General features: G+C 38.5%; 1 protein-coding gene across 1 annotated transcript in view; it reads right to left on the minus strand.

The window, feature by feature from the left end:
- CFAP47 (cilia and flagella associated protein 47) overlaps positions 1–16,461 on the minus strand; it is a 546,469-nt gene that overhangs the window by 239,154 nt on the left and 290,854 nt on the right. The window contains exons 41-43 of the mRNA XM_053891727.1: positions 13,787–13,873; positions 5,156–5,226; positions 3,575–3,720 (exon numbers count right to left, since the gene is read on the minus strand). Of these exons, the coding sequence (XP_053747702.1) occupies positions 3,575–3,720; positions 5,156–5,226; positions 13,787–13,873 (304 nt within the window). The remainder of the gene's footprint in view (positions 1–3,574; positions 3,721–5,155; positions 5,227–13,786; positions 13,874–16,461) is intronic.

Genomic DNA, 16,461 nt, shown 5'->3' on the forward strand with positions numbered 1-16,461 from the left:
TCCCTCTCTCTCTCTCTCAAAAATAAACATTAAAAAATTTTTTTGAAAAGAAACCGCCCTCAAATGATACTCAGCCCCAGCAGTTATAAAAATAACGTTCATAAAACTGACATTAGTTTGCCTAAATTTAAATTATGTAAAGAGTTTACCATAATATAATGTTTTTACTTTCACATTCAATAAAATTAAACAAAAATCAGTATTACTAAAATCTATACAGTAATGACGATTGAAAATAGTTGCACTTTGATTATAGAATATTTAAAAATATATATGATAAAGACTTCCAGCTTAATCTCTGCAGCAGCAGAGACAGAAAGACACAGAAGACTGAGGGAGAATGAAATGAGGGACAGGGCAAAAAGATCAGTGGTCCCTTTTTTTATGCAAACATAAGGGAGACGGACAAACTGACATACGATACATTTAACAACTGGTAAGATTTAGCCTTAGACTAAATTGCTGTAGACCATAAATCAGTAAGAAGGCTTTGCCCATTCGTCTACCTAGGCATAGGCACCCTTCTTCTGTCAACTTGTTATTTGGTTTGGCAAGGCTGAAACTCTCTTTGGTGTGTGGGGCCCCAGTGTGGGAATGGGACAATCTCCATAAGTTGCTCAGATATGCTGATTCCCACCCTGGCTTCCTCAAGTCAACAATACCTGGACTTTGGTTTCTACTTGTTTTGACCAAGTTCTGTAGACAGAAAAGGACAATGAAGGACTACAAGATAAAGCTACCAGGGGGGAGAAGAAGTCTAGATTTGTTCCATATAAAAGCTCATGGGTTGGTGAAAGACGGCTGCTTGGGGCACAGCAAATGGTTGCAACTGGATAGAATCCAGTCTTAACACAGGCCCCAGATCAAGGATCCCTGCTTGATGTCTCTGCCTTTCTCACACAGATGATCCCAGCAAAAGAGATGATCACACAGGCATGACAGTAAAGACAGAACCCCAGGGTTGTATCAATACACTGCTTTGTACTTTGCAGGGTTTGTGTGTGGGTCTGTCAAGCCCTCGTCCCAGCAGATGTAATTCCTCAGGGACTAGGTCTTGTTTCTACTCCACCTTCATCTATTCAATCTGCCCCCCCATCCACGCATGAGCAGAAATGCCTTTAGATTTCTGGCATTGGATAGCTTGAATTTGTAGGGATTTTGTAGCTTTTCCCCTAGGCTAAGAATTTCTATGAACATTGATGGAAATTTTGTAAACTGTTTGTACTTTCAAACAGCTATTACATAAGTCATCTCATTTTTTTATTTGGAAGTTCAAATGGAACAGCCAAAATGAAACTAATGGCCTTTCCTTAATAGCCGTGGTAGTAGAAATGTTTCTGTTTTACACATGGAAAGCTATCAAATTGAGGCCTAATTACTTTACGGTTTTCAACAGGTGGTTCTTAATGGCAAAGCAGTTATCACACATTTAATAAGAACAGGAGCTAACTAGGTGGACTTGGATGTTTGATTATCTATTTAAGCGTGTAATTGCATTTTTCAATATAATTAGCAATAAATTGAATGTGTAAGTTAATAGATGTGTTTCCCCACATAAGTCATTGTAATTCAATGCAATACTTTAGTTTAAAGGCATTATTTCTCAGTTGATAGCAATATAACTTCATGATTACTGTTTTCCTTAATATTTTTTCTGACAACAAAATATATGTAATTAAAAGACATGTTTTAATAAGTTGAGATGCCAAGATAAGTGTAATTATATTTTGATTAATTTAGACAAAATTTATGGAAGTAAACATTCATATTCTTTTTTTTTTTTTTAATTTTTTTTTAACGTTTATTTATTTTTGAGACACAGAGAGACAGAGCATGAACGGGGAGGGTCAGAGAGAGGGAGACACAGAATCTGAAACAGGCTCCGGGCTCTGAGCTGTCAGCACAGAGCCCGACGCGGGGCTCGAACTCACGGACCGCGAGATCATGACCTGAGCCGAAGTCGGCCGCTTAACCGACTGAGCCACCCAGGTGCCCCGTAAACATTCATATTCTAATAGTTTAATTTAAATAATAAAATCAGCCTTCTTACTCTGCTATTGACAATTAACCCTAGCATTTTCTGGGACTGTATTATAAATGAATATAAAAAAGGGATTAAGAGGCATTTGATTAAACTACTAGTCACACTATAGTCACTATTTTTCACAAATTATCATGTAGAGCAGCTATTCAGTTAAATCCTGGATTCTTTTAAGGAAAATATAAAACAAGATTTAACATTAATATAAAATAGCAGTTTTTCCTCCTAAATGGTAATTTTAAGTACAGTTAAACTATTCTTTACATATTTAGTAGGCTATATTATTTTTCATGTGTAAATGATTCTGTAGACACCAGGTCAATATAATACCTCTTTCCAATTACCATTATTTCATTGTATCTGCATTCAATATAGCACATAATTGGTACACAACTGATATATGTGGGGCTATCGTCTAGGGGTTATAAATTCCCTCCTCAGGTCAACATATGGCAGTTTCTTTCTGGAAGGGGATAATACTATAAAACTTTTCCTCTAAAGGCTGTCTTGTCTTTCTCTCTCTCTCTCTCTCTCTTCCTTCCTCTGTTCTTCCATCCTTCTTTTCCTTCTCTCATCTTTCTCTCCTTTGCAGGCTTTAAAGAAGCAAGCTCCTTGGGGTGCCTAGGTGGTTCCGTTGGTTAAGCATCTGACTTTGGCTCAGGTCACGATCTTACTGTTTGTGATTTCGAGCCCCACATCGGACTCTGAGCTAACAGCTCAGAGACTGGAGCCAGTTTCAGATTCTGTGTCTCCCTCTCTCTCTGCCCTTTCTCTGCTTGTGCTCTGTCTCTTTCTCTCTCTCAAAAATAAGTAAACATTAAAAAAAAAAAAAAAAAAAAAAAGAAACAAGCTCCATGATTGCCAGAGCCACTAGAAAATTAATTCTGCCAATAACCTGAGAGAGCTTAGAAGCAGCTCCTTCCTCAATGGAGCCTCTGAAGAGAATCCAGTGCTGGTAGATCCCTTGATTGAAGACGTAATAGACCTTAGACAGAAGGCTCATCTAGGTCATGCCCAGACCTCTGATCTATGAAAAACATGACACAATAAATGTGTACTGCTTTAAGCCCCTCAGTGTTTGGCAATGTGTTATGCAAATACATAAAGCTAATACAGACAGAGCCACAGCAAGGTTAGGCATGCAGCCAGTCTGCTCCTATGGGACTTTCTAAGGCAGCCATTATATTTTTTCTTTAATTTTTTTTTTAACATTTACTTATTTTTGAGAGAGAGAGAGAGAGAGAGAGAGAGAGAGAGAGAAAGAATCCGAAGCAGGCTCCAGGCTCTGAGCTGTCAGCACAGAGCCCGATGTGGCGCGTGAACTCATGAACCGTGAGATCATGACCTGAGCTGAAGGTGGACGCTTAACCGACAGAGCCACCCAGGCACCCCCCACATTATAAATTTTACCCACAAATAGTGTAACTTTTTGCTTATTTGTGAGGATAAGCTCTGCCTTCATGCCACCTGCATTGATTACTCAATTAAAGTGCCAGCCCATGATGAAAGCCCTTGCCACAGTCGTGTTCTCACCGCTTTGTTTCTGAAGATGATGACACAGTAGCGCGTGTGCATGTCAAAGGGAAGAAACAGGAGCTCCAGGCTTGAAGTCCCCTTCACTCCCAGGTGAAGAGTATGAGTGGAGCAGAAGAACTCTCTGATGAAAGTGGACTTAATTGCTACCAAAACATGAAGGAGAGTTTGTTTACATATCATTTCATAAGTGCTGTTCAAATAAAGCAGCTGTTTCAATTAGTGCTTAAAGTTTTCAAATGAATTAAAAAAATATTCAAAGCATTAGCACGCCAAATTAGATGACACGCATTTGTAATGAAAGTGTGGGTGACACCGGCACAAGCTTGAGATCATAAATAATGTGTAATTATGACCCTCAATTAAAGATTCCTTAACAAATAATTTCTTTACAAAGGGAACTTCACTAGTATTTACAATTAGTCCGATATACGTATATAAATGGCAAACGGGTCATCCAACCATCTTCGACTTTTTCTGTGGGCTATGTAATAGTTCACATAACAGGGTGTAATAGCTTGAACTGGTAATAGAAGAATGTTATATATATATATATATACATACACACACACAAATATGTATACATACAAATATACATACACATATACACACACACACACATATATATATATATATAGTTGGATATATATATGTATATATTGTTGGTTTTAAAACATGTCTACATGTTCTTCAACACTGCCTTGGATGTGGTGATATGGTGGGGCAGTCTTAGTGATTTGATCTTAATGAACATTATGCTAGAATGCAGCAGTGTGATTTCTGACACTAGAGCAAAAATGTAATACAGTTTCTTCCTAATCATCTCTTTCTTGGCTAACTTGTGGTTGTCATCCTGTGAAGAACCCTATGCCACATGAAAAGGCACATGTAAGTGTCTAGGCCAACAGTCCCACTTGAGGTCCTAGCCAAAAGGTATTAACCATCAGACATGTGAGTAAGGAAGCCTTTGGGATGACTCAAGGCCCAGCCTCCATCTGACTTAACCTCACCAGAGACCCTGAGAAAGAAGAGTCTAGCTGAGACCAGTCACTGTAGAAGTGTGAGAGATAATAATGCTAACACATTACGTGTTTAATGCTACTACACTTGGGATGGCTTCTTCTGTAGCTAGAGATAACCAGAACATTCCTATATCCACTGTCCTAACCATATTCCATTCATATGTTCTAAATCTAGAGTTATTTTGTGAAACAAAGTAAATCTGTGTTCTCCTTATCATTTTAAACATGGTAAAATGGGTTTGCCATCCAAATGGGTTTAAGCAGTTCAGAATTAGCCAACAGAAACATCGAAGTCATTTATCTAAATACATTCATTGTACGGGTAAGGAAACTAGGATTGGCGGTGAAAAGAAAGATGTGGGCAGAGTCCTGCAAAGGGTCATGAACATGAGAGGCTGAGGACCAACACCTGGGCCTCTCCTTCCAACAGTGATACCTTGAACTTGCCATTCTCTCTATTGTCATAACCAGGCTTTGTTGAGTATTTCATTCACTAGTACACTTTGCACATAAAAGTCAGACGTGAAGACGAATAAAAGCTTTTCCTTGAGGTACTCACAGGTTTTTAAGGCGTTTGAGAAATGCCAACAACTCTCAACATCACCACTTTCAGGGCTACTCCCAGCATCCCTGTCATAAGTAAACAGGAGAACAACATGAACCACACAAAGGAAACTCAAAAACAATTCTCAATCTTCCTTAAATCCGATAGGTCCTTAAAAATTATGGCTACCTACATGATCTGCAAAGACCACAGACACATTTCATATGTCACCTTTATGTGTATATGGTTTCAGAAATTTTAAAAGAAAAGGCAAAAAGGAAACTAACAATCATTCATATGTGTACCAATGTTTTGTAAAATTTAGTAAAAAAACACTTTTGAATACTTTGGACAGAGAAACATTTGATAATAATAATAATAGTAATAACAATAAATCCTGGGACCCCAAAGTAGTGGTCTCAACCTAGGACTACATAGGTATTCTCTCCAAAAGGGCTTCTAGAACTTGATTTCTTGAAAGATTCTCTTTTCTCAGCTGATGTTTCCAATTTGCTTCTTTCCCATAAGGACAGAAGGAGATATGGGCAGCTGTTTAATTTCCGGTTGCATTTCTGAAAATTAATTAGCAGATCATAGCCTGTGGCAACTGCCTCCCTTGAAAGGTTCCATATCTTCCAGAACCCATCAATTTTCCCCAAACTGCTCTCCTCTTAATATTCATGATTACTTTGCTCAACAAGCTGGCAATTAGCATCTAGGCTCTCAAATATGGTTTGCCTGATTTTTTTCTGAGAACATGAAAACCTTGTCATCTGCTTTCGCCTGAATATGATGCTGTAAAATATATGGACTATCTCCAAGTTCTAACCACATTGATTCCTTTTCTCCACTCCTTTTCTTTCCACAACATTCTTAATAAGGTTTACCACATCTTGTAATTATTATCAGCTTTACTTCAACTCACAGACATTCTGATTGGCCGTTCAATATTTTATGTAATTTGAACATTTGATAGATACTTTAAGGCTATCAGAGACAGATAGATAATTTAGCATTTATAAGGGAGACTACACAGAGATTGGAAAGAACAACAAAGAATGCTTATTTCTCAGTGCATGGTTCCACCGCCATCTCGATAATGGAGCTCTGGGTAGAATGCCTGATTAAAATCCTCAGATAATTTCAGAACTTCATTTTGTTCAATACTTGTAATTGCTAGTCCTTCAGTCATTTTTTTCATAATGAATAGAAAAGCAGAGCAATTTGACTTCATCTCCTTTTTCTTTTCTTTACATATTTTCTTGAAGAATAGCCAATGAAAGTGCCTTTTGATTAAATAAGAGTTGCCTCATCCTCAAAGCAGACTCTCAAACCCAGAAAAATTGAGTTACCTGTACTTTTTATGGTAAAGACAGAAAAAAATTGCTGCAATTTTTGCACTAATTAGTTAATGCCTTAATTGCATTAATGATGATCATGATTAATTAAGAGAAACCAGAGAATAATTTAATAAAATAATTTGGTTCAGGAAAATTCTATTTTACCTGATCAATGTTCCTGAGTCTAGAAATTCAGTGATAAACCCAACTTGCTTACAAAACTAGTACCTTGCAGGTTCAGAGACACAACAGAAAATCAACTCTACCTTTGGTTACTCCTTGCACCTCAGTCTATGTTATCATTTTCCTAAATGGTCATCAATTATTGTTGAAGCCATGGCAGAAGGGGCATTTTTAAACCATGGGTCTTAAGGGAGAAATAGCATGAAAAGAGGCTAAAATTATATAAAATGCTATAGATCAAGCGATGGAATGCTTTCTAGTAATTTAGTAGGAGGTTAAGGTCAGGGAGTGAAACCTATCTGTGAGGTATGAAGGGATGACATTCCTTTTTCCTCTGCAGTGATGGTACGCAGCTCTTTTCAAGCTATGATCAAAATGACGTTGAACTGGCTCTACTCAGAGCGTGAATAAACCCGCCTGAAGAATGACTTCCTACTCAAGCCTTTTCTAATAGGGAAAGAAGATCTTTATTATAAGCCTTCATGAAGATACTCCTGGGCCAGCAGTCAGGGTGGTCTCCAAATCAAAGAAAAAATTTTCTGGTCAAAGACTAGTTTTCATGAATTATGGGAAGAAATGTAAGAGGGTCAATTTTGAGATTCATTCTGTCCTCCATGTGTCCCAAGGTTCTTCAAAAAAGGAGGGTGGTAAAAATGGGATGTTTGCTGCCGTTTGTACCACTTTGGCCCCTGAGCAATTGAGAAGTATGTAAAGCAAGGTACACAAACCTTGGGCGCAAGGACAGAGTGGATCTGTGAATTCAAATGGGGAAAAATTCCATCTTGACTTCCATTAGCTCTTAATAGCAATTTAAACCAAACCACAGTAGTATTTTCTGTACTATGACTTGGCCACCAAATAATCACAAATATGTTTATATCACATTTCAATTTATGTACATATCTTAAGCTATTATTTACATTCATAACTACTTTTAAAGTATGATAGTTATTATGTGTGCCAGTAGATCTTACTGCATATTGTGTTAATGAAGAACTATATATATTTTAATATATTACAATTTTTAATATTTTTCTATCTGCTGGTATATTAGTTTCCTCTGTGCCATAGATTGAACTGTATTGCCCTTAAATTCATATGTTGTAGCTCTAATGACCCAGACGACTGTATTTGGAGAAAGGGACTAAAAGAACATTATTAAAGTTAAATGAGGTCATAAGGGTGGGGCTCTGATACAACAGAATTAGTTTCCTTATAAGAAAAAATAGCAGTGAGCTCAGTCTCTATGTACACACAGAGGTCACGTAAACCCACAGCAAGAAGGCTGCCACCTACAAATCAAGAGAAGAGGCCTCCGAATGAAACCGACCTTGGCCACACCATGATCTTGGACTTCCAGCCTCCATAGCTGTGGGAAATAAATTTCTGTGGTTGAAGCTACCCTTCCTATGTTATTTTGTTATGGCAACCTGGGTAGATTAAGATACTCTGTAACCCTTGCATCTTATTTTAAGTACTCACAAAATATTTTTCTGTAAAGTAGAATAGGCTTCATCAGGCTGCCAAAGAGTGTGATGACATTAAAAGCAGGTATGAAAAGCAGGTATGTAAAGCAGGTATATAGAACAAGAGGACCAGGGCAGATGGTTACTCTTAGCACACACATCTGGCCTTTGATTCACTCAGCTTTCCTTGGAGATATGCCTAATTCCAATTGTCACCAATTATTCATTGTAGTACAATGAAATATTTTAAAATCATGGCCATGCACAATACAGCTTTCTGAGTTTTGAGCAAGAATCAGGACTCAGAAAAAATATCTCTCGGGCCTTCTTTCAGGTGGGAGGCTATTCTGGGCCAAGCTACCCTGGAGACCAGAATGAATGAAGAAGCCCCTAAGCTCATGGAGTATACAGTCTGTCATACAAAGTAGGTCTGCAACAAATAATTATAAAGCAGAAGGATAAACACTTCAACACCTTTTCGACTTTCATTCACACTCTCCTACAATCCATATGCAGAAGCATATGTCTTGTATTTCCCCTTGCCCATCCCCTCCTCCACTGCCTCAGCAATTCCTTCCTCCCAAGCTCCTTTTATACTTGTAGGAAAACTCTCCCTTGCTCTAGATTCATGCCATCAAAATCCTACTCATGTTTCAGATCCCAATTTGTAGACGATAAAGAACAGCAGAGTATTGTATATGCATGAGAAAAAAGTGTTTACTACCTCATTATTCTTAAATGCCTTGTTCTCCAGAAAGATCTCTATAATACCTAGATAGTGCTATTCCTTGCCAAAGAGCTCACAGAATTTTTTTTTTTTTTTGGTCAACATATATTACTGAATGCATTCTGCCCTGTACAATCACCTCCATTTATGTAGATTTGTTTTTCCTTCTCTATTTGATGGTTGGCTCCTTGAGAACCAGATCCCTGACTTATTTATCCCAGTATTTCTCTGGTACTATGAACACTGCTTGAGGGGCCACTTAGTAAGAATTTATTAAATGATAAATGATTCAATGTCACTGGAAAAAAATATCAAGTCATATCACTGTAGGATATTATTTATAAAGTGTTCATTTCTGAGCACTGTTGACCCATCATTTAAGTGTCGCTAAAGTCAGTCTCTTGTTCTGATCCCTTTTCATAATCCTGTGGATTTAATTAGAATAAAAACTTCTTAACTGCTCTTGCTTATGCTTATGGATCATTTTCCCGTAAAGTAAAATGTGTGATGAATATAAAGTTTTATCATCCATGTGGTTCCAAATGTGCTGTTTTAAAATTTTTTTTTTAACGTTTATTTATTTTTGAGACAGAGAGAGACAGAGCACGAATGGGGGAGGGACAGAGAGAGAGGGAGACACAGAATCGGAAGCAGGCTCCAGGCTCTGAGCCGTCAGCCCAGAGCCCGATGCGGGGCTCGAACTCATGGACCGCAAGATCGTGACCTGAGCTGAAGTCGGACGCTCAACCGACTGAGCCACCCAGGCGCCCCGCAAATGTGCTGTTTTATATGTATCCGTTGCCTTAAGAAGAACAGTTTATAAAAAGAGGCATTTTTAAAAATTTTAATAAGAGACTTTACCTTTTTTTATGCCACCTTAAAGATAATTTCAGCACTTCACTGCTCATTTGAGAAGAGAATATTTATTATCTGGGGAAATAGTGACTGAAGTGATCTATGGAGGAGTATCCGCATGTGCTAGGTCATGCTGCAGGAGCATCCCATATCTCCGTGGATTAGCACAAGGTTACTTCGTGCTCACATTACATGTCCATCCTAGATAGATAGGAAGCACTCAGAGATCCTTGGTGAAGATGGACTCCGTTTCTTTTTTCTTTTTCTAATATTCTTTTTTTTTTTTTTTTGACTGTTGCCAAATGTTTATTATCTGAGTAAATCAAGCAAATGTAAACTACCTCATCACACATGGAGACTAATGAAAAGAATAAGGTGTATTTCTGTCAAGGGGACTCCATTTCTATACTTGCTTCTTTAGTAATTGTATCAGGGAAAGGGAACACGAAAAATTGTTCACTGGCTCTTAAAGCTATCCTTTGGAGAAAACGTTCAGCACTTATCCTCAGATGCCATTGGCCGATTAAGTTATATGTTCACACCTAACTCCAACTGGGGAAGTGCAATATTACCACATGCCTAAAAGGAATAAAACAGGGATATTTGTTAAACGCTTTAAAAAAAAAAAGATTAATGACAGTTTATGGAATATTTTTTTTTTAACCTTTTCTTGTTCTCTTGCTGATTAGACCTAGCGATCAGACTGGGTTTTATTGAGATAATGCTTAATGGATGGTATATTACATACAAAAGTTATTAATGACTTCCATTCCAGTCATGATTCAAAATGTATGTCCTTAAATTTTATTTGCATATGGAAATCTATTCAAGACAAACATTAAGGAGAGCTTTAAGAAAAACAGAGTGTGTAACATCACTTAGTATTATTTTATTAAGATGTATTTAAAGACCAAAAGGCCTCAGTATGCCAGTGAAGCCAGACTGATGAAATACTAGATACCTTTGTGGTATTTGAAATAAAACTCTCTTTTGTGTCCCCTCATGGTGGAACTTGTTGGTTGCCTATCCCAATATCCACGGGCCCTTTCCTCCTCACTGACCAAACCTTATTTTATTTTATTTTATATTTTATTTTAAAGTTTATTTATTTTGAGACAGGGACAGAGACAGCATGAGTGGGGGATGGGCAGAGAGAGAGGGACAGAGAATCCCAAGCAGGCTCCGCACTGACAACAGAACCTGATGTGGAGTGTGAACTCACAAACCCTGAGGCCATGACCTGAGGCAAAACCAAGAGCTGGATGCTTAATCAACTGAGCCACTCAGGTGCCCCAAACCCTCATTTTATTTTTGATGTGTATATGGAGAACGATGGTTTTTCAGTCTTCTTGCCAGCTAGATCTGGCCAACTGGCTACAATCAGAAATGCTGTGTGCTATTTCCGGGAAGCTTCCCTAACTCAGAAAGAAGAGGCACACTTTTATTGTGCTTCCTCCTTTCTGCTACCTATAAAGTGGATTTGATTGTTAGAGCTCTGGATACTTTAGCTGATTCTTGAGAAAGTGAATAAAGATTTGCCTGCTACATGAACTGGATCTTAGAGGTGTTATACAGTAAACAGTCAGGACCCCAAAAGAAGGAGCCATAAGTGCTTCTAATAAATCACTTCAGAAATGTCAGAAAAATAGCCTTTGGGATAAACCTGAGACTGTTCTATTTCAACCCAACATGTGGATTTGGGGCTCAGCATTTAGCTGAGGCCAGGGCTGAAATGACAAACCAAGGTCCATTTCTTCTTGAAAAACTATAGCCTTTGCCTTTTTAAATCTCACTCTTACCTTTGACCTGAAGTGCACAGGAGTAAATGCTTAATACCTTAAACAAAAGGCTCTGAAACATTCTTTCAGAGTTAATCTACAGACACGTGACTACTCTACATTGGATCGTGTTCTCTCTGACCAATACTCAATGTCACCATATCTATATGTTAATTTTATGACAAGAAACCTTGAGTAAGGAACTAAGAAAGTAAAGTTCTATAAATATGAATGGAAGAAACTATATGAGAAAGAATGATTAATAATTTTGAGACACGATAGACACACTTCTTAAGGTGTACCTCATGCTGAGTTGGCAATCACTTTGGGGGAGTATTTGTAAAGTGTCCTTTCCAGCTCAAGTTAAATTATAAAAGTCTTAATACTTGTTCATTCCATTTTAGTTTAGATTTGAGAAGAATAACATAAAAATGATGTCTTTACCTATAGCTTCAGTAATTATGGAACTTTGGATCTAATCAAAACCATTCCAGAATATTATATGAAGAAAAATTATGTTAAAATTTGGAATACAGAATTTCTATACTGCGTTCCAAATTAAGAAAGGGGAACTCAGTGTTACTGTTCATTAAACTGATCCAAATTTGAGTTACTTATGCTCACAGATACCTACAGCATTGCCTTGCGATCCAACTCCAGTTTAATATGTGATACTATAAATTATTTGTGGTTGATGTGGGAAAATTATTTCAAGCCCATTCAGGTAAAATCTATGATGCCGAACAGCTGTTTAATCAAGAAGCAAGGGACTGAAAAGATAAAAACTTAGGAAAACTATTTACTGAAGAGTGTATGGGAAAACCAGCATTTCAGACTCCAAAGAAATTAACATAAAATACCTACCATACTATGAAATTGTACTACAATTCATATGGTATCTATAATGATGTTTTATCGCTCAAGGTATTAATTCATATTTTATTATTCATTAAAGCAAAATATAAAAGGAAGACTTCGAATGCCTTAGCTAAGCATGTAATTAGCATTCAATAAAACAAAGGCAGTGAGACAAAAATGGTTTTTCCTTTAACAATTTTTCTCACAGAATAGCAAATGAAGAAATCAAACATAGTAAAGGTAATCCTTATAATCTCATGGAACTATTGGCTTAAATACAACTCGTTTTCGGAAAATAAACTATATTCATTTTAATCTTAGCAAGATTTGCATAAATCACTTTAACAGTGGTTATTCCTATGGTTTCAAAATTGCCAAATCCTTGACTCCTGACACGTTTTTGCATCTAAAAGGATGACAGTGTTGTCAGGCAATACACAGACAAAGGTATAAAATAAACTAACAACATAGTAGTCAACAGATGCATACATTTCACTAACACATACTTGCATTCTTCTCTTTTGGCTGAACTTTCTTTAACCTTGGCAATATTGTTTTTATTCTATTTCACATTAAATAGTTATTCTATAGTTAAAAATAGATAAGAAACAAAACAATCTAACTTTTAAAAGTTCTGCTTCTCTATTCCAAAGTCAAAGTTTCTTTCTAAACTAAATTCAGACTTCAGAATGTAGGTGGAATAAGCTTAAAAACAGTCAATTCTCATTATCCACAAATTAAGGTTATTTGCAAATCTGTCTCCTCGCTAAAAGTGATTTGTAACCCCCAAATCCATACTCATGGAGCTTCTCCTGCTGTTTGTGGACATGTGGCAAACAGTTCCAGTCAATGGTCATGCAAATTTCTAGTTAAGGTCAAACAAGGTGACACTGGACCTTTCTGCTTTAGTTTTCATACACAGATGACCAGAGGATGGAGATAGTAGGAGGCAGGACAGAAGTACAAATATTCAAGAAGCTTCAGCTCTGAGACCAGGTGGACAGGGTTTGAAACAATTTGCTGGCACCTGTTAGTGGGTCAGCCTCATGCAAGTTAAACACTTCTAAACCTCATTTTCTCTGTGTGAAGAAAATAGAATCTACCAGGATAGCTTATTTTTAGGATTTACAGTTACAATCTATGTGATTACATAGACTTCTAGAATAATATCCTTCAGTCAGTATCACAATTTTGTAGAACATAATGACCACAAATAATGAGAATCCGCTGTATTTAATCAAGTACATATTTATTCAATTTTCCTGCACATAGCCTAGTAACACATAAGAGAATAGTATAACTGTGAATAACATAAGTTATATATAATATCAATATTTTAAAGAAATGAAAACTGTTGTACGTTATATAACAATTTTAGTTGAAAACTCATTTCTCAGATTTCTCAGATAATTATGAGTATAAAATATATTCATACTTACCCACTGTTCTTGTGTTTAATGAGTTGTCCAGATTCAGTTAATTGAGATGGCAAAGAGATAAATGTTGAGGATTCTACCAATGTGACACTAAATGGGAAAAAAAAAAGGCTTATTTTGAATTCTATTGTAACAAAATTCAAATGACCACAAAACATTCTTTAAAAATTTTCCCTCATTCATAAAATATAATTAGAATCAGAATAAATTATAGTTCAAAAAATCCACATGTTCTCATTTTGCATCTCAAAGCATATATATTAAAAAAAGGGAAAGATCAGGGCACATGACTGTCTCGGTTGGTAGAGCACAAACTCTTGATCTCAGGGATGTAAGTTTGAGCCCCACACTGGGTGTAGAGATCACTTTTAAAAAAAGGGAAGGTTCCGGAAGATGGCAGCGTAGGAGGACGCGGGGCTCACAGCGCGTCCTGCCGATCACTTAGATTCCACCTACACCTGCCTAAAGAACCCAGAAAACCGCCAGAGGATTAGCAGAAGAGAGTCTCCAGAGTCAAGCGCAGACGAGAGGCCCACGGAAGAGGGTAGGAAGGGCGGCGAGGCGGTGCGCGCTCCACGGACTGGCGGGAGGGAGCCGGGGCGGAGGGGCGGCTCGCCGGCCAAGCAGAGCCCCTGAGTCTGGCTGGCAAAAGCGGAGGGGCCTGACAGACTGTGTTCCGACAGCAAGCGCGACTTAGCGTCTGGGAGGTCATAAGTTAACAGCTCTGCTCGGAAAGCGGGAAGGCTGGAGGACAAAGGGAGGGAGAGCTGCTGAGCCCCCGGACGGCAGAGCTCAGCTTGGCAGGGAACAAAGGCGCCAGCGCCATCTCCCCCGCCCATCCCCCAGCCAAAATCCCAAAGGGAACCAGTTCCTGCCAGGGAACTTGCTCGCTCCGCGCAAACACCCAACTCTGTGCTTCTGCGGAGCCAAACCTCCGGCAGCGGATCTGACTCCCTCCCGCTGCCACAGGGCTCCTCCTGAAGTGGATCACCTAAGGAGAAGCGAGCTAAGCCTGCCCCTCCAGCCCCCGTGCACCTTGCCTACCCACCCCAGCTAATACGCCAGATCCCCAGCAACACAAGCCTGGCAGTGTGCAAGTAGCCCAGACGGGACACGCCACCCCACAGTGAATCCCGCCCCTAGGAGAGGGGAAGAGAAGGCACACACCAGTCTGACTGTGGCCCCAGCAGTGGGCTGGGGGCAGACATCGGGTCGGACTGCGGCCCCGCCCACTAACTCCAGTTATACACCACAGCACAGGGGAAGTGCCCTGCAGGTCCTCACCACGCCAGGGACTCTCCAAAATGACCAAACGGAAGAATTCCCCTCAGAAGAATCTCCAGGAAATAACAACAGCTAATGAACTGATCAAAAAGGATTTAAATAATATAACAGAAAGTGAATTTAGAATAATAGTCATAAAATTAATCGCTGGGCTTGAAAACAGTATACAGGACAGCAGAGAATCTCTTGCCACAAAGATCGAGGGACTAAGGAACAGTCACGAGGAGCTGAAAAACGCTTTAAACGAAATGCAAAACAAAATGGAAACCATGATAGCTCGGCTTGAAGAGGCAGAGGAGAGAATAGGTGAACTAGAAGATAAAGTTATGGAGAAAGAGGAAGCTGAAAGAAAGAGAGATAAAAAAATCCAGGAGTATGAGGGGAAAATTAGAGAACTAAGTGATACACTAAAAAAAAATAATATACGCATAATTGGTATCCCAGAGGAGGAAGAGAGAGGGAAAGGTGCTGAAGGGGTACTTGAACAAATTATAGCTGAGAACTTCCCTGAACTGGGGAAGGAAAAAGGCATTGAAATCCAAGAGGCACAGAGAACTCCCTTCAGACGTAACTTGAATCGATCTTCTGCACGACATATCATAGTGAAACTGGCAAAATACAAGGATAAAGAGAAAATTCTGAAAGCAGCAAGGGATAAACGTGCCCTCACATATAAAGGGAGACCTATAAGACTCGTGACTGATCTCTCCTTTGAAACTTGGCAGGCCAGAAAGGCTTGGCACGATATCTACAGTGTGCTAAACAGAAAAAATATGCAGCCGAGAATCCTTTATCCAGCAAGTCTGTCATTTAGAATAGAAGGAGAGATAAAGGTCTTCCTAAACAAACAAAAACTGAAGGAATTTGTCACCACGAAACCAGCCCTACAAGAGATCCTAAGGGGGATCCTGTGAGACAAAGTACCAGAGACATCACTACAGGCATAAAACATACAGACATCACAATGACTCTAAACCCATATCTTTCTATAATAACACTGAATGTAAATGGATTAAATGCGCCAACTAAAAGACATAGGGTATCAGAATGGATAAAAAAACAAGACCCATCTATTTGCTGTCTACAAGAGACTCATTTTAGATCTGAGGACACCTTTAGATTGAGAGTGAGGGGATGGAGAACTATCTATCATGCTCCTGGAAGCCAAAAGAAAGCTGGAGTAGCCATACTTATATCAGACAAACTAGACTTTAAATTAAAGGCTGTAACAAGAGATGAAGAAGGGCATTATATAATAATCACAGGGTCTATCCACCAGGAAGAGCTAACTATTATAAATGTCTATGCGCCAAATACCCGAGCCCCCAGATATATAAAACAATTACTCATAAACATAAGCAACCTTATTGATAAGAATGTGGTCATTGCAGGGG

The sequence above is a fragment of the Panthera pardus genome, unplaced genomic scaffold (genome assembly GCF_024362965.1).
Source record: "Panthera pardus isolate Hobbes unplaced genomic scaffold, ASM2436296v1 HiC_scaffold_27, whole genome shotgun sequence".
Classification (NCBI taxonomy): domain Eukaryota; kingdom Metazoa; phylum Chordata; class Mammalia; order Carnivora; family Felidae; genus Panthera; species Panthera pardus.